The 24636-nt window shown below is 57.8% G+C and overlaps 1 protein-coding gene across 6 annotated transcripts in view; it reads left to right on the top strand.

The window, feature by feature from the left end:
* Window positions 1-24636, top strand: part of CCDC88C (coiled-coil domain containing 88C) — a 128031-nt gene that overhangs the window by 65530 nt on the left and 37865 nt on the right. For 4 of the 6 annotated variants that reach the window (XM_047796209.1, XM_047796207.1, XM_047796212.1 and 1 more), the window contains exons 5-15: window positions 132-190; window positions 1211-1294; window positions 3875-4015; window positions 4441-4625; window positions 5289-5370; window positions 5755-5913; window positions 13393-13593; window positions 14154-14298; window positions 17350-17534; window positions 21909-22046; window positions 23386-24456. In XM_047796209.1, the coding sequence (XP_047652165.1) occupies window positions 132-190; window positions 1211-1294; window positions 3875-4015; window positions 4441-4625; window positions 5289-5370; window positions 5755-5913; window positions 13393-13593; window positions 14154-14298; window positions 17350-17534; window positions 21909-22046; window positions 23386-24456 (2450 nt within the window). Of the gene's footprint in view, window positions 1-131; window positions 191-1210; window positions 1295-1577; window positions 2199-3874; window positions 4016-4440; window positions 4626-5288; window positions 5371-5754; window positions 5914-13392; window positions 13594-14153; window positions 14299-17349; window positions 17535-21908; window positions 22047-23385; window positions 24457-24636 lie in introns of those variants that run through there. The other 2 variants (XM_047796208.1, XM_047796210.1) reach the window with 2 other exon arrangements.

The raw sequence follows: 24636 nt of genomic DNA, 5'->3' as shown, positions 1-24636 counted from the left end.
GCGGACACCTTAAGTGGACACTGCTGGGTAGAGAGGTTGGATTTTTTTTTCCCTACAGCAGATGTCTGTCTATGCTGGTGAAATTTTATCAGTGGTTGAGTTCGATTAATGATGTTGCTCTTTTGATTTAGGGAAGAGTATGGAGGAGATTAAGAAGGTGCTGCTGCTGGTGCTGGGCTGTGCTGTCCAGGTAGGGATTGGGCGTGTGGGCAGAGAGGGCTGCTCTTGTGCTTGGGTTTATGGGGATAACACACCCCCTTAGGTGAGGTTGGAGTGAAGCTGCTTTCAGCCCAACGTGATGGAAGGTCGCAGGGTGCCTGTGAGAGACGTGACACTGTCTCAGGGGGCAGCCATTTCTAGCACCAGGGCACCCTGGGTGAGAGGCCATGTGGGGATCCCTGTGGGGGTTGGGGAGTCGGCCATTAGCAAATTGTCCCCCGTAGAGGAACCCCTAGAGCAAGGATCAGCAAACAACCTGTGGACCAAATTTGACCTGCCTGCCACTTATTTTCATAAATCACGTTTTATGGAAACACGGCCCGATTACCTGTGGTTGCTTTCACGCTGCGGCAGCAGAGTTCAGACCACTGGCCTGCCCAGGCCAAGACTTTTTTGTTACCATCTGGCCCTTTACAGATGAAGTTAGCCACCTCGTCAGCTTAACTCAGGTGTTTTTTACTTGTTTAGGAATCTCCTGGAGAGAGTATGTCTATAGCTCCCACCCCCACACAGTGTTTTTAAAAACAAGCCCCCCAGATGGTTGTGATATAGGTGGTCTGAGCCTCTTCTAGAGAAGACCCTCAATATAAAGCGATGGTAAGGGGCCAGAGCATTCTTGGTTATGAAAGAAAAAGCCGGAGTTCCTGCTGTGGCTCAGTGAGTTAAGAACCCAGCCAGTATCTATAAAGATGCAGATTCAATCCCCAGCCTCACTCAGTGCATTAAGGAGCCGACATTGCCACAAGCTATAGCATAGATCACAGATGTGGCTCGGATCTGGTATTGCTGTGGCTGTGGCATAGGTTGCAGCTGCAGCTCCCATTTGACCTGGAGAACTTCCATGTGCCACAGGTGCTGCTGTTTAAAAAAAAAAAAAAAAAGGCAGGGGTTGGGTGGGGGCTCCTTTTGAAACTGTATTTTCTATGACTCTGGTGGCTCCAGGCTGCCCTCGTGGTAAAACGCTTTCATTAACACTTGTAACCATCCACAGTGTGAGAGGAAAGAGGAATTTATCGAAAGAATCAAACAGCTGGACATTGAGACCCAGGCGGGGATCGTGGCACACATCCAGGAGGTAGGTGGGGTGTTGTGGGCTTTGCCATGAACAGGTGCTTCCGCAAACCCAGGGGACGGGCTCTCTCCACCAGTGAAAAGCCTAAAGACTACATCACCCACTACCAATTCTGCTAATTTTAGGTTTCAGACACCACCGACGAATTTGATTCTCTTTGGTAAGGTAGCCGTCAGCAAGCGAAAATAGGGGTTAAAAGAAAAACTATTAAAAAAAAAAAAAAACACATCTCAATCAAATCTTCTCTTGCCTCTTCTTCTTGCCTAATATGGACTCAGACTATTTTTAAGAGCTGTCAAGTGGTTTAGGCTCAGAATGTGATTTACAGTCCCTGAAAATGTATTCTGGCAAATGTCATCCTGCTTCGAATGGTTGATCTTTATAGAGAGAGAAGTTCTGCTTCTGTCAGTGACACGGCAGAGACACAGCCGTGCCACCTCTGGGGAAGTTCAAAACCAGCGGGTCCCAGAAGGGCTGTCCCCGGAGACGTGACCCCCTGGGTGGGGTCAGGAGGGTTTCGCACTGAGGGCCGCCTGTGCACTCTGCCGTTGCCCTTGGCAGAGGTGGTATCCACGGAGAAAGTGGTTTCCCTGGAAACCAAGCGCGCACCTGAATTCTACTTCCCTGATGCCCCCACCCCACCCTCCTCCAGAAGAAGCGTATGTTTTAACTATCTTAGGAGTTTTATAGTCCAGCCTTCCATCTAATTGGACAGAAGAGACAAATGCATGAGAGAGACGTGAGCGAGGAGCACGAGGAGCAGGGGTGTAACTGGCAGAGGCAGCTGAAACTGGAGCTCCCCATGCCAGTGCGGGGGACGGGCTGCTGGGCTTCCACAGCCGGCCAGGGCCCCGGGGGTGCTAGATCTGAATCAGGACTCGAAGCAGGAGGATGCGGCTTGTTGCAGGTAGGGGGTCCAGCAAAGCTGGTGTCAGGGGGAAAGTCAATGTTGTAGAAATAGTCTCAACCGTTCATGTCAGTGACCTGTCAACCTAAGGACCATTCTGCCTATTACTTTTTGCTGTGTCTGTGTGCTTTGAAAATGTATCTGGGGACGATGTTGAGACTCCCCAGGTCTTAGCCACTCGCTCTCTCCCCTTCCCTGTTCTGCTAGCAGGATGTATTCTTTTTAAGTGTACACCTAGAAAGAACGTCCTGCGTGATGGTCGGATGCAGTGGCTGGGCGTGGGGACTGGGGTTCAGAATGAGTTGGGTGCTTCTTAAACATCCAGGGGCCCAGGCCGCACGGGAGACCCATTGAGGCAGAATTGGGAGGAGGGTCATAAGCCGGTGTGTGGCTGCACCTGTGAACCTCCTTTATAGAAGCCTCTTCCAAACAATGGAACCCGGCCTCTCAATCCCAGTTCCCTGCCTTTGGGGTGCCCTGTACCCTAAAGTGAGAGTTTTCCTCATTCTGAGATTTACTGAACCCCAGTTTTTCCCTGTAAGGTGAGACAGGTAAGAGAGTGGGTGTCTTGGAGTTCCTGTCATCGCGCAGCAGAAACAAATCCAACTAGGAACCATGAGGTTGCAGGCTCGATCCCTGGCCTCGCTCAGTGGGTTAAGGTTCAGGCATTGTCGTGACCTGTGGTGTAGATCACAGACGTGGCTCGGATCCAGCATTGCTGTAGCTGTGGTGAGGCCGGTGGCTGTAGCTCTGATTTGACCCCTAGCCTGGGAACCTCCACATGTTGCAGGTGCGGCTCTAAAAAATGCAAAAAAGACACAGACAGTAGAAAGTGGGTGTCTTTTGAGACACTGAAGGGCCCTGTCTTTGGTTTTTTGGTTTGTTTTTAAATTCTTCTTTCTCCACTTACTGCTCTGAAAGATTTAAGAAGTTTTTTGGATATTTTTCTCTGCGTGGATATTCCTGGTTTCTTTTTATTTTTTAATTTTTTTTCCTGTTGAGGCTTGAGTACTTATCTTCCCAAACTGAGAGAGAGGGGACTCAAAATAAAGCTACCTCCTGTGGCGGGTCTGGTTGAGACTGTCAGGTTGGCAGCGTCATTGAAGAGCTGCCGGGTGTAGACATAGCTGTGGGCCTCCTCCCACCCGACGGCAGGGGGGGCGGGGGGGGGGGACCAGGTGAGCTGAAGCCTGTGGAGGTGAGATACAGGCTCACCTGGAAATTGTTTGAGATGATGAAATAGTCCCCCCCTCAAGTAACAGCTGTTGTTAGGTACCCAGCATTCCAGCATAGGATTTTTAAACACTTGCCACGTGTGCACTATATTTTAAGAAATAACGGCCCCTCTCCTCACCGCTCTTGCATCTTTAGGACTTCACTGCTTTGTGTTGTAAATTGATGCTTCAAGAAGATGACCCGTTTAGGGAAATACTGGATGGTACCGAGCGTTCTCTGGTATTTAAAAAAAATAAACCTCAGTGTCCTCTTGGAACTGGTGTTGAGAGCGGGAGTGGCCCGTGTTGGTGGAGCTTGGCTGAGGGGGGCTTGCGCTTCAGGAGCCCCCTGCTCGCCAGGGAGAAGCTGGCCATGAGGGTGCATGACGACAAGGCTCAGCATCAGCTGTGTCCCCCACGGCTGCTTCCCGCCGCCTCTGCAGCGCCCTCCTCTGCCCGCAGGTGACCCACAACCAGGAGAACGTGTTCGACCTGCAGTGGTTGGAGCTCCCGGACGTGGCCCCGGAGGAGCTGGAGGCCCTATCCCGGAACATGGTCTTTCACCTGAGGAGGCTCATCGACGAGCGAGACGAGTGCACGGAGGTGCGTCTGCGGGCGGGGCCCTGGTCACACAGCCGCCCGCCTGGTCCTCACCGTCCAGCACAAGCCTGATGCCCCCGCCCTTCCCCCCTGGTTTCTGGTGGAGGTGGAGGTGGACGTGGGCGCTTTCCCTGCTGTGAAGAAGAGTTGCCTCCGCCCCCCGCCCCCCAGCCCGCGAAGGTAGAAGAAATTCATCAGAATGCGGAGCCCGGGGGCTCTCTTCACTCACAAGCTCCTTTTTGTCCCACGAAATCTTTCCATCTCTGTTGACAACCTTACGTCCTGTGCCTCCTGCTTCCTCCTGGTTTCTCCGTCTCGGCCGACCTCTCCCATTTTCTTCTTGTCCTTTGACCTTTTGGGCACCAAGTCCGGGTGCAGGAGCCCTCGGTGCCATCGCTCCCTCCCCCCCACCCCCCGCCCCGCTGCAGCTGATCGTGGACCTCACCCAGGAGCGGGACTACCTCCAGGCGCAGCAGCCGCCCAGCCCCCTCAAGTCCTCCAGCGCCGAGTCCACCCCCAGCCCCACCAGCAGCCTCTCCAGCGAGGACAAGCAGCACCTGGCCGTGGAGCTGGCGGACACCAAGGCCAGGCTGCGCCGCGTCAGGCAGGAGCTGTGAGTCCCCGGGTCGGCCCCGGGGGTTTGTTCTCTTGTGCAGCTTGTTGTAAACGCACATGTCTCGCCCGTGTGGCGTGATGAGCAGGCGAGCTCTGACTCGGGGCCCTGCTCTGCTCCAAGTGCCGTGGCCGTTTGAACAGGGACTGATCGCCTCCCTCCCTGAGCCTGCGCACAAGGAGGGGTTCGACCCGGCCTTTAGGGCTCCTGTGTCCACGCTCAGGCCCTGTCTGGGGCTTGAGTGACCACGCCCTGGTATGAGCTTTGGCTGGACGGAGGCTGCGGCTCACCCTATCTGGTGGCTCGCTCTCCGTTTCCTGAAGCTGGTGATGCCCCTTTGCCTGTCACCTCGGGAGCTGCTGCCTTCAACCTCTCACCTGTGGGCCGTGCTCCCTGCCTGGTGGTCTCCTTACCTGACCCTCCAAGGGAAGCCCACCTGGGGCCCGGGGGAGGTAGTTTGAGGGAAGGCACCGAAAACTTAAAAATGGAAAAGCATGTTTTTGAGCCCCACGTGCCAATTGCCCTCCTCACCTCCAGATGCCCAGTTCTCTTTCCTTTCCCTACTGGGGCCTCGAGGGGGGTGGGGTGGGGTGGGGAGCGGCGGGGTTGTTCCAGCCCTGGCCCAGTGGGCCCTCTCACCAGACTTCCTCCCACCGCCCGCAGGGAGGAGAAGACAGAGCAGCTTGGGGACACCAGGCATGAGGTGGATCAGCTGGTGCTGGAGCTGCAGAAAGTCAAACAGGAGGTGAGCAGGACGGAGTGTGCGTGTGTGTCTGTGCACATGTGTGTGTTGCATCTGTGTCCAGGGGGCGGGGGGGGCTGGGACGCCCCAGTAACCTGGCCCAGGGGTTCAGGTATGCAACACGGGAGCTTCCAGCAAAGGCTGTTTTCTTCCTGCTCAAAGTAACAGGGCCTGAGAGCAGTTGTCCGAGGATGACTGGGGCAGCAAGTGTGCAGGGGGGAGTGTTTCTTAGTGACAGCACGTGGGGACCCCAGGCAGCGGCCTGCACCTGCCACCCCTCCACCACCAAGATGTCCTGGAAAGGCCACACGTCAGAGGCGTGGCCCTCTCTTCCCTCCCGGGGGAGGAACCCCAGGCTAGGCTGCCCTGTCTATGCCCATCTCCCAGAACATCCAGCTGGCAGCTGACGCGCGGTCTGCTCGCGCCTATCGCGATGAGCTGGATTCCCTGAGGGAGAAGGCGAACCGCGTGGAGAGGCTGGAGATGGAGCTGGTGCGCTGCCGGGAGAAGCTGCACGACGTGGACTTCTACAAGGCCCGCATGGAGGTGAGCGCCCAGCCTCCGGTGGGGCGAGGCTGGTGGGGCTCCCAGATGCCTCTCCAGACCCTTCCTCAGCAGCACCTGCCCCCTCAACCGCTCCGTCCTTGGTGGGTTGGGGCCGAGGAGCTGTGAGATTTCCCCACAGCCTGTCTGCTCCTCTGCCGCCCCTCCACCTCCTGGTGTCAGACAGGCGAGGGGAGGAGTGCGGTTGGCGATGAAGAGTACTCATTTCTTTCCGGATTTTTCCTTCTTCCGCTTGATGCCACAGCGATGACCTTTTCTATTCACCTGTCTTCATTTTTTTGGACTTCTTGTAGTTCCTATGGCTAAATCTTGCCAAGACCCGCTTCCTCGTCCATAAAATAGAATTGTACTACCTTAGGAGCTTTTTAAGATGAAGGAGGTAAAAGATCTGGGGGCTGGGCCCGTGCCACCGTGAGCCCTCAGTGGCGGCGGACCCTCTGCTGGTACTGAGGTTGTGGGTAGTTGCGGCCATGGGGGGGGAGGGGTGTTGAGGCTGGAGGGGGGACAGAGACCAGGATCCAGGTGGGGTCTCTGTTGTGCTGACAGCCCACCCCGACTATCCCTGAATCCTCTTTGCTGAGAAGTGAGGAATTTTGCCGCTGTTACCAATCTCGGGGTTCGGGGGTGTTTTAATGAGCTGGGTGAGGTCAGGATGTCAGCGCTTAACTGAGAGGCCCCGTTGATGGTAGGAAACAGTCCCCAGGTCTCTCCTCGCCACCTAGGAGACTTTTGAGGGGACCGAACGCAGCTCTGGGGAGCACAGGGTCACCCTCTCCCCGCCAGCAGGTGTGCCACGGGCAGGCTGTTGGGCCCCAATGTGCTCTCTGGCTGTAGGTGGGCCCTGGGGCCCCAAGCCAGGTGGAGGCAGCTTGGGAAAGGCTGCAGTCCGGGCCCTGCTGCTTCCTCAGACCTGCTCAGGGAGCGTCTGTTTTCTGAGGAATGTTAGTGACGTGCCACTCCCCCCACTCCCCTGCCTGGGTGCCGAGCGAGGGTGGGGTGGGAGCCAGCTCTCGGTTTTGTCCTAGAGATGGTTCACTGGCCCTGCTGAATTCCAGAGGCATCCATCCCGGCACAGACAGGTTCCAGGACGCGGGTGTGCTGTGGGGCTTTCAGACCTTGTCTGGAAATGCCACCATTGGGAGAGTCAGGGACAATCATGCAGGAATTTCCCCAGAGCCCCGCTCAGCAGCCCCTCCTGCACTCGGGGACCTCATGCCACCCCAGAGTGGGCTCACGGATGGAGGGGGCCCCACATCTCACCCCTGCACCGTCTGCAGAGGGCATGGGTTTCAGGGTCCAGTCCCCGTCTCTGCTCACTCCTGGCTTTGTCCTAGCCGCCTCACTCAGTCACGCAGACACAGGGACCGAGCACCTGCATGGGGCCACACCCTGCATCAGGAGCAGGGGGTCCGGACACAAATGGGCCTCGCTCCCTGCATTCAGGGCGCTTCCTGACTTCTAGGGTAGTTTTGCATGGGAACTCTTTTTCCTTGGGCTTAAATTTCCTGCTTCTTAGGGGAACAGCAGTATTTTCCTGTTGATTGCTGATTTTCAGAGTGACATTGCCATGAGGTTAGTAACACCTTAAATTCTGCATTCTTTTCGTTAATTGCAAGAAGTAGTCCCACCCTTTCTGTCTGTGTGGAACGTGTCCTTGGGGGCAGCCAGTGACACACACGGGGCTGTGGATATTTTGCACTGGAGGCTGGCTGGTGAGGTGGGCCTGGTCAGAGAGTCCAGGTCACCGCAGAGAGGAAGCACTGTGCCCTTCTCGGATGCCCGTAGCGTCCGGGCTCCGAGAGCAGCAGAGAAAAGGAGCGCTTGTGCCTTCCTTCTTGGATCGGAGCTGGTACAGCGGCCTTGCAAGCCGTCTGCAGACCCGCCATCTGTCCTGCGTGGCCAGAGGCTTTGTGTGGACCCGGAGCTCTGAGGACAGGGCCTGGGTCTCATCTGACGGCGTGCCCAGGGCCTGGCACACATGTGGCACCTGGTAATCACCGCACAAGTTGAGTAAAAAGCCGTTGCTCAGGGATGAGAACACTTGTGGTCTCAGGGGGGATGGGGAGGAAGCATGAACTTGCATCTCCTCTGGAATGGGGACAGGCAGCAGAGCAGACCACATTCTCAAGCGTGGCCAGGAGCGTGACCATATTCTCAAGCCGGCTCACATTTGTGGACAGCACCTTGCAGAGGGCGCGCCTCCTGGCTCAGGGGAGTGACAGGCGGCCCCGGTGCCCTGCCCCAGAGCCTGTCCAGTCTCGCCGCTGAGAAACAGCTGCACGTCACAAAGGGAGAGTGTGTTAGGGCCACGCGGGAGAAAGAGATAAAGGGGTTCAGGGTGAAGGCAAGGTTAATTTTGGTAAGAATAATATGGAACACAAATTTTCATGTTTTTAAACTTCTGGCAGCTTTTGTGTGGGTTCTAGCCTGGTTTACATAAGGATTAAAACAGGCAGAGGAGAGAGTTCCCAATGTTGGCTCAGCAGGTTAAGAACCCAGCATGTCATCTGTGAGGATGCAGGTTTGATCCCTGGCCTTGCTCAGTGGGTTAAGGATCTGGCATTGCTGCAAGCTCTAGCTAGGTTGCAGATGCAGCTCGGATCCAGCATTGCTGTGGCTGTGGCGTAGGCCGGCAGCTGCAGCTCCAGCTGCTCACCTGGGAACTTCCATATGCTGCAGGTGCAGCTCTAAAAACAAACAAACAAAAAAAGCAGGGAAAGGAGAGTGGCGTGGGCACCCTAGGTAGAGTGGGCCGTGTGGGGTGGATGCCCGGGGTGGTCCTTGACGTGCCTTTGCACAGAGCTGTCACACCCTACTGCTGTCAAGGCACGGGGCTTGCTCCCACGAGGGCCAAGTGGGAGGACAGTGGCAGAACAATTACCTCGGCCATACCTGTCGCCGTGTGTTTTGTTATTGGCTGAAATTCCCAACAGCGAGGACAGATGTGTAAGTGCCGTTTGCGTCCTGAGCAGGGTGAGGACGCGGTGGGCCTGTTTCCACTCCTCTCTGAGATGTCAGGGCTTCCTGGTCCGTGCTGACTCTGAGAGGCGGAGACGTAGCAGGGCACAGCGCTGACTGCCACCCCTAGCTGCTGCCTGCTGGACAAGTCTCGTTCCCATCTGGATAAAGATGAGTGGTCTGTGCATCTCTGAGACCCTTGTGACCTGGCATCGCATGGCACATGTTCCCAAGGAGCTGATACGAGCCAGGCCCCCCTCCACAGAGGTGGGGACCCCTGGAGCCAGTCCCTGCAGTGACTGCTGGGTCGTTGGCAAGGCATCAGGAGCTGGCCTAATGGGGAGTCCTGGGGTGGTGCACACGCACGCCCACCTCTCGTTCTCGTGACCACCCTCCCACCCCACCCCCCGCCCCCCGCCCCGAGGTGCCCAAGTTCAAGCGGGGACATGGGCTGTGGGTTTGGTCTGCCCTGCCCGCCCAGGCCTGGGAGACGGGGCCTCTGACCAAGCCCCGCTCCCCACCAGAGTGCAGTTCCTGAGTCAGAAACTACAGCTTTGTCCTTTTCAGCAGGGGCGGGGACCCAGGATACATGGATGTGAGGCAGATCCTCGGGTTCGTCAAGATGCTCCCACCTTTAATTAAAACAAAACCCTCGCCGCTCCCCCGCCCCCAGCACCCCTCCCCACCCCCTCGTCCCTCTCCAGGCCCCTGTGAAAGGAGAACAGCAGCCGTGTCCTTGGTTTCCTCACCTTCTAACCCATCCCCGCCCCAGATCGGCTCCACCTCCACTCACCTGAAACCAGGCTTGAGAATCACAGCCCACGATGCCGGTGCCAGGCCCAGCGGGCACTTGCCCACCTTCCCTGTGGCCGCAACACCGCTGCCCTCCTCTCCTCTCTCGCTGGCTCTCCTGAGCCCCTGACTTCATCCTCCGGGCCCACCTTGCTCTGCCCTCCCACCTGGCCTTTCTCCACCTTATCTTCTCTGCCTCCTGCCACCTTCAGCTCAGGTCTCCGTCTCGGGCCGGGTCTCCCCCATGCCGCAGACCTCAGCCCAGCTCAGGGTCAGCATGTCCAAATCCACGGTCAGTCCCCTCCCGCCTGCCTGTGCGGTCTCTAGGCTGGACTCGCCATCCTCCCAGCCACTGAGGTCCTCCAGCCAGAGCTGGGTCAGCCTTGAGGCTCCATTCTTCCTCCACCTGTGCCCTACCCCCTTCCCCAGCCCCAGGTCTCTCCATCCTCCAGAGCCCGCCTGTCCCTGGCCCAGGCAGGCCACTGCGGGGCTGGCCTTCTCCATCGTTGCTTGCTTGGTGTTATGCTAGTGCCTGCAGGAATGATATTATCGGTATTCCAGAGTGCTCTCCCCACTCTGAGTGAGTGCTCTGAGCTGGCAGAGCTGCAGCGTAGGTCGCAGATGCAGCTCTGACTTGATCCCTAGCCCAGGAACTTCCATGTGCTGTGGGCGTAGCCCTAAAAAAAAAAAAAAAAAAAACAAGCAGGGCCCTAAGATCACCTTGAGCAGGGAGGACCCCCCACCTCCAACCTCCCGTTTCCACTTGGGGCTCTGTGTTTCCTCGTGACTTCCAAGGAGTTTGGATAAAATTCAGCGCACTAAGAAGTCAGAGCAAGGACAGACTCGATGCTTGATGTGTGGTTCAGTCCACCACGTTGCTCGCATCAGGGGAAGTTTAAAAACAGGCAGGGCCTCTGTGAAGCCTAAGAGGCTGCAGCAGAACCTGATGGGCAGGCAGACGTTAGCGAGTGGCGATCCTGCCTGCGGGAGTGGGAGGTCTGCCGGCCCTGAGTGGAGTGGCCGGGGTCTCCCTGCACCTGAGGACACTGCAGGGCTCCCTTTCTGTTCCTCGGACATCTCAGGGACCCATTGGGTGCGGTGGTCCAAGTGCAGTGGACAGGAGCTGGTTTCTTTGATTCCACCCCACCTCCTGGTGTTTGGTGCTTTTGTGGGGGCAGGAGGCACCCCCGGAAACTAGTGTTTGCCCGTTGTGTGGTGGTGCAGTGAACAGCATCTCATGGGGATGAGATGAGCTGGTGACAATGGGCCTCGGCCTCCATGCACCGGCTAGTTCACATGTGTTACCGCATCTGATCCTACCCCAGCCTGATTATCATGCCCAGCATAGGAAGGAGGGAGCCACGGTTGGGGGGCACATGCTTGCTTCAGGTCCCACGGCTGGTAGTGCATGTGGCAGGCCCGGGACTGGAGCTGTCAACCCATGTTCCCAATTACCTTGCAGAGAACAGGGGCAGATCTCGAGCTGTTTGGGGCCTGGCCATTGGGCCTGGCCTGTGACTTTAGAAATGTGGCCTCAGCTGTTTGCTGGGCTGGGTCAGACCTTTAAATAGCCGCCTGGTTCAGCTGGGGTCAGGCCCGCAGGGGCAGGCTGGCTTCGGGCTGTCCTTCTAGGCGGAGCCCTGGGCCTGCTGTGAGCTGGGGCTTAATTTCTTGCGGATGCAGCTTCTCACTTCTGAGGTGTAGGGTGTGCAGAGCTGACTGTTTCTGTTGCCTAAGATATGGTGGAGGTTGAACACCCCAGAAACCTAAGACATTTTTGAGTAGCAGTTGGAAGTTATCTTATTTTGCGTTGTATTCTGCCTCTGGTCGCCACTGTCCATCCCTGCCTGTTGGAAATCTCTGAGGCCTCAGAGCCTGCCTTACATGCTACCTGTGATTCAGCTGATAGGTGTTCAATGAACACTTTAGTGAGGCCCACAAGAGCAGAAGTAGAATAGTCAGCCTCAAGGAGCTCACAATCTGGGGTAGGAGGCCAGGCCAGCTCGAGGTTGCATCAAAGAGTGCTCCCAGGGCACTCTGGGAACCCAAGTACCTGACTTAGCAAGTGGGACAGAGGGAAAGTGCAAGCACTTCTCAGAGGGTGCAATTCAGGCTGGGTTTTGGAGGTTGAGTAGGAGTTGGTTGTGAGGATGAAAGGGTGGTCTGTGCTGTGGGAACTCTGGGGCCTGAGTGTATGGTGATACTGGGCAACACCGCTGGCCAAGTAAGAACAGTGGGGATGGTGGCCAGAGAGGGAAGACCCGGTCTTCTTCCTGCTTGAAAACCCCTCTGTTCTCTGTGGCTCATGTTGTTATTTGTAGCTGGGACCTCTTGTCTGCATGGGCCCCTTGAGGATGGGTTGCAGGCAGCCTGAGGGCAGTGGAGAGAACACAGGTCTGGAGCTCTCTGGCTCAGGTTCGAGTCCCAGCTTCACCCCTTGCTGGCTTTGTGACTTTGGGCTCATTCCTTAACTCACCCAAATCAGCCTCTTCATCTGTTAGGAGTCGCTGTTTCTGCCTCCCCCTCAGGGCTCTTGTGAAGAGTGAGTGGGGCAGGGACAGCGAGTGCCCACACAGTCGTCCCCAGCAGAGAGGGGGCGCCCGGGTACATTTTGAGTTTTAATGACCAAACCCTTCACGGCTGCTGGGCTTTTGACCAGAGCCCCGTCCACTGACCAGAAGGTGTGCGGTTTGCCCTCCACCAGGAACCTTGGGTCCTGGCCCGTGCAGGGCGAGTGAACTTGGTGGAGAATCAGGAGCCCGGCCCTGCTCCCGGTTGTTAGAATCCTCCAGCGGGCGGGACGGGCCTGGCACACCCCCTGTCCCCCGCCCCAGGAGAAACGCACATGTTCCCAGGTGTGTGTTCACGAGCTGAAGGCATTCGGGGAGGCTCCGCCACCCGGCTGCCGGCCAGGGCTGAGGGGCTCCGGGGAACAGAGAACCCAAAAGCCCCCTAACTGGGTGCGGAGCAGCGATGAGGCAAAGGATCTGAATCCCTCGCCTGGGCTGGGCTGTGTGCACGGGACGGCCTCTGCAGGGGAACCGCCGTCTCATGCCACACCCAGCACGTGCCCGACACGCGGAAGGCCGAGGTGCTTATTTGCGGGGTTCCCATGTTGATGAGGAAACTGTCTCAAAAAGCTCCCCGTTTCCAGGAAACCACGGAGAACTGTTGTTTTTCCGAGAGTACATGGGTAAAATGTCCAGATGCGAGCTGTGCGTTGAGCGAAACCTTGTCTAAATAGCTCTTTTTTCCTGGGACCCTGATCACTGGAATGAATGTCGCATTGAGAGCATGAGGCTCAGCCCGGAGCCCCGGCCAGACTCAGCCCCACCCCTTCCTCGTTAAAGAAACGGGGGCTCGGCGATATGTCAGTGGAGTCGCTTGTCTAACCAGACGAGGTGATGGGTGTCAGAGGCCGTTGCACGGTGGCCGCAGGCCGTGCTCCCCGAGGAGGCGTCAGCTTCCCGGAGTTCAGTGTTTTCTTCACTCAGGGGGTTTTTTTCCCTTCTGGTAGAGAGAGTCCGTGCGGCCTGACCCAGGCGAAAAGGAGGAGGTGCTCAAAGTGCAGACAGAACTCTCGTGGCTGCAGCCTTATCCCTGGATTTTTGTTTTTGGTTCCGAGGCCAGAAGAGTTTTGGTCTCAGAACGCTGTCGTCATGAGCCAGGTGCCTTTATCTGATGGTTCCCATATATGATTTTGCTGCCCAGGAGCTGAGAGAAGATAACATCATATTAATTGAAACCAAGGCCATGTTGGAGGAACAGCTGACTGCCGCTCGGGCCCGGGGCGATAAAGTTCACGAACTGGAGAAGGAGAACCTGCAGCTGAAATCGAAGCTTCACGACCTGGAACTGGTATTGCAAGCTGTTGTCCCACAGACCTGTCTGCAGAGATTGGGGCAGTTTCAGGTTTATGCTGGGCCCTCCTCCGATGTTTCAGTCCCTGGGTTTGGAGCCACTGCTGACACAATAACTCACTGACTGTAGAGAGTAGCTCTCGAGGCTCAGCGGGCTGAGCTGGGCACCACTTAGCGCCCCCAGACAGGAGGTGACCACTGTGCTGTTGCTTTTCTGTAAGGACGAGCGTACATGTGTGTCATTTACAAGAAGGGTCCCCGCTGTGCTTATGGCGTGGGTTGAGCTGCGATTCATGAGTTACTTTATAGGCTTCTCACAGCCCATCAGGCCTGACCTAGAGCCACGAAGCCACCCGTCACCGTGGTACTTGGCTTTAACGCCCTGGGCTGTAAGTCGCTGTGTTCTGACTGCCATCAGTTAGACCTTAGGTCTCTCCTTGTCACCCAGGTTGCCAGTCAGGGTACCTTTCAGGGGCCGTAACCTCACAGCTGGGCCCTTTCCGTGCAGGAAACGGGCAGGTGCCTCAGAGGATGGGGGTGGATGCTCGGGGGGCCAGGGCCAGTCCTGGGGAGTCACCTGGCCACGTCCTCATGCCTTCCCTCTTGCGCTAGGACCGGGACGCGGACAAGAAGCGGATTGAGGAGCTGCTGGAGGAAAACATGGTTCTCGAGATTGCACAGAAGCAGAGCATGAACGAATCGGCCCACCTTGGCTGGGAGCTGGAGCAGCTGTCCAAGAACGCAGACCTGTCCGACGGTGGGTGGCGCCTGGGGCCTGGGAGCCGGTCTGGCTGTGGCCGCCTCCTCACCCAGGGAATGGAGCCCTTGGCGCTAAATCTTCCGTGTCAGGCCATCCATTCACCCCCAGGAAATAGGATTTCCTTCAAGTGCCATTTGGAACCGTTTCATTGCCGTTCTCCCCAAGGAGAATATGAGGGGTCTGGCAGCCTTGGTGTCAGGACGTGAAGCACAAATTAAATGTTGCCCGGTTTCCCAGTTCCCAGATGGACAGTCCCAGGAGCTTCCAGGTTACAGCACGCTGACACCCTGAGGACATCATAGGCCGATCTAGGGATAGTTAAAAGCTCTGGATGGCAGGAAACGTCCCCAGGGGTCACTGATCTCTGCTCTAAATGTGCCGGGGGCCTGCTTGCCTCCATTCATTTGCATAATTGTGCAAGAGGGAGGCAGTCTGTTCCCTGTCTCCCTGGGTGGGGCTGCTTCGTGGCTGCTTCCCACAGGCCCCACGCCTCTCCCTCGCCCTCCTGCACTTGCACCGCTGGCCCCGCACAGGCAGGCGAGGTGCCAGCCGGCCAGGGAGACGTGGGTGGGGCAGCAGAAAGCACAGCGGCAGGAAGCGTCAGCGCTCTCGGCAAACAATGGCCAGTTCCTGTGTTCAAAAATAGCACACGTGCCGCTGGTAGTGCGAGTTGTTTACTTAGCGGTGTATGGAACGGGGTAGGGCCTTTGGGTGGTTTGGGGGTTGCTTTTTTAATTCCGATAACTGTCCTCAATAATGGAAAGGTTGTTGAAAGCAGCTGGGGATGTCTTCTCTTCGAGGGGTCCCATCGGTTCCAAACCTAAAATCAGTTCATTAAACTACTAACCTGTGAGGGAAGTTGGCTGTATCTGGGCTTTGGTGCCTGTGCACTGTGCTGGGGCCTGGATCACCCTGGTTCCCTGTCCTGGGAGGAGTGCACATCCACTGGGAAGGACTGCTGCCCCCTGGCGGAACAGAGAGGTAGCGCAGCCTGCCTGGGACAGTCTTGGGCCAAATGAGAGTTTCTGTTAGAGACCCGGATGGGCCTATGGGCTCTGAAAGCCTCGCCCCTTCAGACTACCCAGAATAGTAGTGTGGGCCCTTTCGGGTCAAAAAGCAACATTTATTCTTGGGTTCCAACTCCTGGTGCTTATCTGGGAGCTAAGGAACACTGGTTTGAATGAAGGCATGATGCAGGCAGAGCTTGAATGCACTTTTGCGTGTGTGGTGTGGTGGCTTCTTGAGTCAGGAAGACCCGGCTTAAGTCCTGGCTCCTCCACGTGTTAGCTGGGTGACCCCTCTTAGACCTCAGTCTCCTTACCTGCAAGATGGGGATGATGAAGCTGCCCACAGGGGAGACAATGAAGCATGATTCCGTGCCTGGCCCGAGGGCACCGATAAAGGGCAGCTGTTCTTACTGCCACTGTCGTATTAAAATCTGTCCCATTACTCTGGTTGCTTGAGGTACTAACAGCGTAGCGCTCCGAAGTGAGTTGTTACGTCATCGTGAGAGTCTTTGAGGCACTGGCTTTTATGGACGAGGAAGGGAAGCCTGTGGTCAGTTCTGTTGTTTAACCTGTAGAGCCTTAGGCAGGATTCCCCATGAGTGCAGAGTTTCAGTTCGGGGTGATGAAGTCTGGAGGTGGATAGTGCTGATGGCTGCACAACAAGTGGGAATGTAGCTCATGCCACAGAACTGTACACTTGGTGAATTTTACGTTACGTGTATTTCACCCCAATTAAAAACATGTTCTTTTTTCCATGAATGCTGCCAAGGTACCATCCGAATGATCACAGGCTCTGAATAGGGGCGTTTGAGTTGAGGTTTGTGTCATTTGTTGAGAGCATTTCATGTGTTGAGAGCGTGTGTGTTTCTGTGCGTCAGCACTGGGACTGGGTCAGGGCCACGGACACTCCGTCCACCTCCATGGCTCTGCTGCCTATTGCTGCTTGGGGTCTTGGGGACATTCAGGCTTGTTGGGTCTGAACTGCTGTCCTTGGTGCATAGGTGGGACCTCAGGGGTGGCAGATGCCGTCCAGTCCTTATGATCGCCCAGAGGGTCTGAATGCACACATCTCTCTCCCGCTTGATGTGCTCACTGTGAAAGCCCTGCCCCCGGGGGATGAATAAGCAGCAGGTGGGGGCATAGCCCTATGAGCCGCGCGACAGGGCTCCCAGAGCTGAGTCTGTGGCACTGATGAGACAGGAGAGGGCACGACAACCCCGACCCCTTCTTTTGAGGCTTTTACATGTGTTCCTTTTCCCTCCCCCAAAGGCCCCATGACTTACCTGAGGTCGCACACCTGCTGGTGGCATGAAGGGGCTAACACTCCCCATTCCTGACTCTCAGGTCTATGCCGCCTCCTCCATTTGCATTTGAGCTGTTGGAAAGCCGAGTGGATCATCTGCCTTTATTTCTATGTTTAGCTTATATTTTCTTCTCACTTAGAATTTTTAAAGCAATTTACATATATTGTCTCTCTTTTTCCCAACACAATTGTGAAATTACAAAATGAAATCTCTATCTACAGGACCTTTTCCAGGGATGGCGAGTACTGGGCATACGTATCCATGGAGGCATCTGCCGCCTGTGGCAGCCATAATTAGCCGATTATCGTATTCCTCCTGCTGAGCTGCCCAGACTCCCACTACTCTCAGAGCTGGCACAGAAACTGTCGCCCTGTTGACCATCCCTCTCAGCCTCTGAGATCCTTGAGTTGCAGGGTCGGGTTAGCTGCCTGGCCAAGGCTGGGTTCCAGCAGTGAACAGTCTTTAACGTCTGCTTTGGCTTCTTTACTGTAATTTGCTTTCCTCTTAAGCTCAAACAGCCCCAGCTGAGCCAGTGGAGGGACCCTAAGTGCCTGAGGAACCCTGGGGCACTGACAGCACCACGTGAAGCGGAGGGGCCCCCAGGTGACCCATGGGAGCCCCTCCCAGGCCCCTCAGACCCAGGCCATGGGGACCTGACGGCCCCATCTCAGAGTTGGAGGCAGACGGTGGAAGTGGAGGCGCCGGGAGCCCCGGCCTGACTCGGCTCTGTGCTTCAGCCTCCAGGAAGTCCTTTGTGTTTGAGCTGAACGAGTGCGCCTCCAGCCGCATCCTGAAGCTGGAGAAGGAGAACCAGAGCCTGCAGAGCACCATCCAGGGGCTGCGGGACGCCTCCCTGGCGCTGGAGGAGAGCAGCCTCAAGTGCGGGGAGCTGGAGAAGGAGAACCAGCAGCTCAGCAAGAAGGTGACCACGGCCGGGGCGGGTGGACACCCCTCTCCCAGCCCCGTTGGCCATATGGCGGCTCGTGGGTGGCCAGGTGAGGCCGTCAGGTGTCCGTGAGGACGCACAGCTGGGAGAAAAGCAGAGCCTGAGCCAGTTACAGTGGAGCAACAGGAGCAGGTCATTGAGAGGAGTCCTCAGGTGCCTCGCGTGTGCCTGCACCGCCCTGAGGGCGTGTCCCCGACATGAGCTGACCTCTCTGTGTCTCATCTTCATCTGTGAGACGGGATTCGTGGGCTCCCCCGCAGTGGCTGTTGGGAGGACGGCGTGCGTGAGTGTGTGCAGGGGTCTGGTGAGGAGTAAGCCTCAGCGAAAAGAAACCAGCAGGCTCTTAGAACGCATGGGCCGGGCGTGAGGGAGGAGGCGGTGCTGTGAGACATGCCCACACACGTCGTGGGGGCATCCCTGGGCCACCTGAGGGCACTGCTGGTGGCGGGACAGGATCAGCACGCACACCTTCCTCGGTCTGTGGGATGGGGCAGAAGAGATGGCCGAAGTGTGTTTGCCTTTCGGGACAGTGGAACCCAGACATCTGGGTGAACAGGCAGAGGCTGAAAGACAGTCTTCGTTCTACAGCTATGAGGACCCCCCATTCACATGGAGGGTTGTGCCTCGGGTGCAGGAACGGGCCATCGGGACTGCCTCCGTGTCTTGGTCACTCTGGGTGATGCTCCGATGGCACAGTTGCACTGGGGGCTCTGAGCACCCCAGCGTGCTGACCACCGTGCAGGCCCACTGCTTTTGGGGTCCCACCTGCCTGGGAGTCCTGCCCGCGTCATTGACCTTGGCCGCACTGGCAGTGGGAGGGGGGGAACACGGCTGCAGGCAGGGACCTGGCTCCGTGGTCATTTATCTCTGGTTGAGGCTTGGACAGCCCCTCCTGCAGACTGCCTCTCACGTCCCCTCCTGGGACCTCCCAGGCTCCATTACTCACTCTTCTTGTCTTTTGAAGCATTGTGTGCCTGACAGCACTTTCGCTGACAAATACTTGGAACTGTCCTCGTAGGACAATAGCTAACCCCCACCCCCACCCCGTCTCATGCCATGTCTTTTGATGCAGAGCAGCGTGGGGAAGGCAGCGAGACGGGTCGAAGGTCTTTAGACTCACGTGGGCCTAGCATAGGAGATGTCTTTATAAATGGCAATCCAGCCTCAGCCAGGAGAAAAAAGAATCAGCCTTTCGAAGGATGAGAGCCGTCCACTCCGCGGGTCCTCACAAGGCTGCTGCAGGAAGCCCTCAGTGTAGTGGCGCCGGCCCGGCTCCCGGGTGGCCTCCGAGGGGACGGGTGAGCTTTTCGCCTGCCCGGACAGGACAGCAGCAGGTGCTGCCCGCCCAGCGTTACTCCTCAGGTCCCACCCTCCAGCTTCCTCTCAGGATCGGTTCCCCGGAGGGAGGTGCCACAGTCCCCAGTCCCATCCTGTGTCCAGTGCTAGGAGCCCGGGAGGTGGCCTTCCAGAGCACCTCTCCCCGTCCTGCTCAGCCTGCTGGCGGTTCGGCTTTCTCCCCCGAGATGCTCCCTAGTGTTGCGTGGGTGGACACTCAGCCCCAGCAGGAGAGCTCTCTCACCTCCAGCCCCTTGGACCCTAATTCAGCTCAGCTCATCCTGAATTTCTGTTTTCCAGCCTCAGCCATCTCACCTCCTTGTCCCCTCCCCCCGTGGTATGTCTGGGCACCAGCTGACACTCCTCAGTCACCTGGGCTCCCAGACTTCCTGGTGCCAGCCTGGCTCTCCCACCACCCCAAGCATGGCCCAGGCTGCAGGCTGGCTTCGGTCTGAAATGTCTACGGAAGCTGTAGCTCCCGAAGTGAATATCTTTCCCTCTAACCTGCCAAGCTTCTGTGGACCTAAGAGAAGCTGCCTCCTTCCTGTGACCGTAAATCTGCGGCGATGTCATAGAGCTGATTCTTTGAGCCAAGAAATAAAGAATCCTTATTTGCAGAGGAAGAGGGACTGCCTTTTGGGTGCCTATTAATAGAAGGCAACAGCAGCCAGGCCTGAGAGGCGGGTCCCTGGCGTCCACGTGCCCTGGGAGCCCAGAATTGCATCTGCCCCCCAGCCAGGTGCTTCAGGAAGGACAGAAAAACCTCTCAGGGCCGGAAGGGCTGCAGCCAGCCTGCGTCTCAGCCCAGCAAGTTCACCACAGGGACACTGAGATCCTTTAGGGATGGGCTCTGGTTCCATCGCAAGAAGAACCAGAAAGTGGGGGGCGAGGGGTGGACATGAGGAAATCATTTCTTGAGACTAGAAGCAGCCCCAGTCAGCAGTACAGAGGTTGGAATCACTGCTTTCTCGGGGCAGGAGCCACAGGGATAAAGTGGCAACGGTAAGGGTTCGGGTGAGCAGCAGGCCCCCTCCGACCGCGAGTGAGGAGGATTGGGGGTCAGCCCGTGGGCACGTCCCAGCTCCGCTCCAACATCACCGTGTGGCCTCGGACAAGTGGCTGAGCCCCTCTGGGCCCGGCGCCCCCCTGAGCCTGAGGGTTGTGGTTATAACAGCTGCTTAATGCCTTTGCTCCTCACGGCCGCTCTCGGGTGTGGGCAGCCCCGTCGAAGGCGCTCGCAGTGCCCTCCTGAGTCCCAGGCCTCGTACTGGCAAGTGGGGCGGACAAGGAGGGACGAGAAGGATATTGTTGCTTCTGAGACAGACGCGGGCTGGGTTATAGCACGTTTTCCTGTCGGCCCCAGCCGGGTGGGGCTCCCGCCTCCAGGGTGGGGCTTCCCAGCCTGGGGAAGGGGCTGAGGAGCTGACAGCCTGAAGGGAGAGGTGTGGGTCTGGCCCACCTCTCCCCGCTGGCGGAGGAGGGAGCTTGCCCGCCACTTCCTCCTGTGGAAGCTGGGCGCTCCCAGGCCTGGGAGACGGGAAGGCAGGGCGCCTGAGCCAGGATCCTTCCAGGAGCTCTGGAAGCCTCCCCTGTGAGGCCCCGGCCCCAATGGGCCGAAGTGGAGCAGGCTCAGCCCTGCTGCTCACAGGGGTCCTTGGGCCTCTGGGGGTCTGATTTTCCAGGTTCTGATTGGTGGTCCCAGATCTTTCAAAGTGTCGAGAACCATCTGGTCTTTGCGATCCATCTTTTTAGAACAGCCATCCTGAACCAGCCCATCTGGTCACCTAGGACCGTGTCAGAATGCAGACCAGCTGGTGGGAAGCTCTGTGGGTGGTGGGGCCCAGCGAGCACTGCCCCCCGAGAGGGTCAGTGAGCATGGCCGCCCCCACCGCCCACCAGGCACGTGCTGAGCACCATACAGCGAAGGAAGCGTGCGAGGATGCTCGCTGCTGGTCCTGCAGCTGTTTATGCTCATGTCATTGGGAGGAAGGGACTGGGCTCCAAACCCTTGTCACGGTGACACCAGAGTCCTGCTCTTTCCCCACTTCCAGTCCCCTGGGCTGAGGGGTTTGCTGTCGACAGGAAGGAACAGCAGCCTGGAAGCCCTCCCCACGTGGACAGCAGCATAGGCGTTGCCCAGGAGCCCAGTCAGAATCTGCGTCTGCCGCGCTATCCAGCTGTTAGGCAGGATAAACTAGGGGCTCATGTGTTGGGAAGGTCAGGCTGCTGGATCCCAGCAGAAGAGCACGGGGTCAGGGAGGCGCTCCGGTGGTTGTGCAGGCCTGGGCAGGCAGCAGCAGTAGAGCAGCCCGGGTTGAGAGGACAGGATTTGGGGACAGTTTTACTGGAAGGTGAAAGAGGAAGGAGGGACATCAGAAGGCCCCTCTGAGCAGCCGGGTGAATAGGAGTGCCACCAAGTGAAGTCCTCGGTGTGTCCAGTGGTGGTGGCCCTGGGCATGTGGTCCGACCCTCAGGAAAGCAGGCGAGGCCTGAGATGGGAGCAAGGGACCCAGGGCACTTGGGCACATGGCAGTGAGGGGAGGTGGGCTAAGAGAAGCTGACCCTCGGTGCCCTTGACCTTGCTTTTCCACGAGCTGGAAATGCAAGTTGTAGGTTAGGAGCTGAGGGTTGAAGGTGTGGGGATATCCCTTCAGAGTAAGGCCTGGACATTTTCCCTTGAGAAAGGGTCTATTAGGGACTTCCCATTTTGGCTCAGTGGGTTAAGAACCTGGCATGATGTCTGTGAGGATGCGGGTTCGATTCCTGGCCTTGCTCTGTGGGTTAAGGATCCAGCGTTGCTGTGAGCTGTGGCGTAGGTTGCACGTGTGGCTCGGATCCAGTGTTGCTGTGGCTGTAGCTCCAATGTGACCTCTAGGCTGGGAACTTCCATGTGCTGTGGGTGCGGCACATGCGAGAGACTCAGTGTGTTTTGTGGGACAGAGGGGTGTTTTGTTTTAAAACCTGGTTTATTTTGTGAAGCTAACTGTTGCACGGCCGGGCCTTTTGTCTCCGCAGATCGAAAAGTTACAGACCCAGCTGGAGAGAGAGAAGCAGAGTAACCAGGATTTGGAGACCCTGAGTGAGGAGCTGATCAAAGAGAAAGAACAGCTGCAGAGCGACATGGAGGCCCTGAAGGCTGACAGAGCCCGGCAGGTAGGTGCCTGCAGAACCGATGCCTCTCCTGGAACCCCTGTCTGCAGGAAGGAGAGGCCTTAGCCATTTCTTGGTCATTTATCGGGGAATCGTGGATCACCAGGTACCCAGTCTAGCTGCAGCTGGAACCAGCAACTCTCAATCAGTGGTGGGGGCAGGTTGCCTCCCAGGGGACATGGGCGATGCCTGAAGACAATTTTGATTGTCATGACTTGGGGAGGAGAGAGGAGATGCCCTTGGCATGTGGTGGGTGGAGGCAAGGCCAGGGGTGCAGCCAGACGTCCCACAAGATGCAGGACAGCCCCGCCCAGCAGAGAGTGATCCGACCCCAAACACCCTGCGCATCACGCTGAGCCCCTGAGGTTTATTAGCCTCACACCGCAAGATGTCCCGCTAGCAGGCACCCCAGCGCTGGTGCGAGGGCTCTGTGATGCCACCCAGGGTCAGGCCTCTCCTCCCACGCAGCTGGTCTTGGCCGTGGCTACTGTGCACCGCTCAGGGAATGGGAGGGAGAAGGTGGCGGCAGAGGGAGGCTGGGGTATCAAGTCTTTGAGTTTTTTCAGCCTCCGAAGTAGAGAAAAAAGGGGGTGAAGCTGGTGCTGCGTATGGTGAAAAAACAGGCAGGGCCCCTGCCCAGGCGCGGGTTATGTAGAGGGCAGAGTGACAGGCGGCAAGTGGCACGATTCCAGACGTGCGCCGCGGGGCGGGGGGGTGCGTATAAACAGAGACAGCGCTGCTGGGCGCAGGGCTGCCCAAGGGGCGAGCCCTGGGAGATGAGGAGGCGCGGCTGGGGCTGAAGCCCAGGGAGGAGGAGAGGGTGTCCTTCCAGAGGGAAGACAGTGTGCGGAGTGGACTGGGAGGTGGCGGGGGGGAGCCCACAGGCGGCGGCAGACGGGATAACCTACCAAGGAAGTCACTTCCATTGTCTTAAGTAAGACGGAGAGATGGACTTGATGTTTCTAAGTCATCCTGGCTGCCATGAGTGTTTGAACTGAGCTGTCTCCATGGGAATCTCCATGTGTCTTCTGCCTTGGGTCCTTAATCAACCCCTGGGGGAGCATGAGACCTTTTTTTTAAGTTGGAGCATAGTTCAGTTCTGGGGTACAGCACAGTGATTTAGATACACACACACTGTTTTTAAAATTCTTCTCCTTTTTAGGTTATTATTACAAGGTATTGAGTATAGCTCCCTGTGCTATGCTGTAGGACCATTAGGACGTTGCGGGGTACACAATGGGATGGTCTTATGGGGCTTACAATTTAGTCCCCTGGTTTGGCCCCACGTCACTAAAATACACCCATGCAGTGGCCTGGGTCTCTCCCGTCATGTCTTCTGCAGATCAGAGACCTTGAGCAAGAGAAGGACCATCTCAACCAGGCGGTGTGGACACTGCGGGAGAGGTCACAGGTCAGCGGGGAGGCCCGCGTGAAGGATGTGGAGCAGGAGAACAGGGCCCTGCAGCAGAAGGTGGCAGAGGCCGGCGGCCGGCTGAACCGCCTGGAGCTGGAGCAGCAGCAGCTGCAGCGGGCCTTGGGGCAGGCGCAGGAGAAGGCCGGGCGGGCAGAGGAGCTGGAGCAGGAGCTGCGGCGGCTGGAGGAGGAGAAGGGGCAGCTGGCGCAGAGGGTGAGCTCCCTGCAGGCGGCGGGTGAGCGGGCAGATGGCCTGGAGCGAGAGAGCCACGGCCTGGCGCTGGAGAACCGGCAGCTGCGCAAGTCGCTGGACGCCCTGCAGAACGTGTCGGTGCAGCTGGCGGGCCTGGAGCAGGACAACAGGCAGCTGGATGAGGAGAACCTGGAGCTGCGCCGGATGGTGGAGGCCATGCGCTTCACCAGCGCCAAGATGGCCCAGATGGAGCGCGAGAACCAGGAGCTGGAGCGCGAAAAGCAGGAGCTGCGGAAGAGCGTGGAGCTGCTGAAGGCGCTGGGCAAGAAGTCGGAGCGCCTGGAGCTCAGCTACCAGAGCCTGAGCGCCGAGAACCTGCGGCTGCAGCAGAGCCTGGACAGCGGTGGCCAGAAGGCACAGGCCCTGGAGCGGGAGCTGGGCCAGCTGGAGGCCGAGAACCAGGCGCTGCAGCGGGACCTGGAGGCCCTCCGGCTGGCCAACCGGCAGCTCGAGCGCTCGGACAAGGAGCGGAAGGCGCTGGAGCAGGAGGTGGCCCAGCTGGAGAAGGACAAGAAGCTGCTGGAGAAGGAGGCCAGGCGGCTCTGGCAGCAGGTGGAGCTCAAGGACGCCGTCCTGGACGACAGCTCGGCCAAGCTGTCGGCCGCCGAGAAGGAGAGCCGCGCGCTGGACAAGGAGTTGGCCCGCTGCCGGGACGCGGCCGGCAGGCTGAAGGAGCTGGAGAAGGACAACAGGGACCTCACCAAGCAGGTCACCATGCACACGAGGACGCTGACCACGCTGAGGGAGGTGAGTGAGGGCAGATAAGGTCTCTGTCGTGGGCGGCCGGGTCTGTGCGCTGCAAGGCGGGGGCTTCCAGGACAGAGGGTGGGACGGGGTGAGGCCCCTGGGTCGTGTCTCCTACTTCAAAACAGAGTAATTCCCCAAGTGTGAAAAAGAAGTAGAAACCACCTGTTGCGATCTTTCTGC

Source organism: Phacochoerus africanus, chromosome 9 (assembly GCF_016906955.1).
Source record: "Phacochoerus africanus isolate WHEZ1 chromosome 9, ROS_Pafr_v1, whole genome shotgun sequence".
In the NCBI taxonomy this organism is placed as follows: domain Eukaryota; kingdom Metazoa; phylum Chordata; class Mammalia; order Artiodactyla; family Suidae; genus Phacochoerus; species Phacochoerus africanus.
The sequence above is the reverse complement of the archived record's forward strand: the minus strand, read 5'-3'. Positions and strand labels throughout refer to the sequence as shown.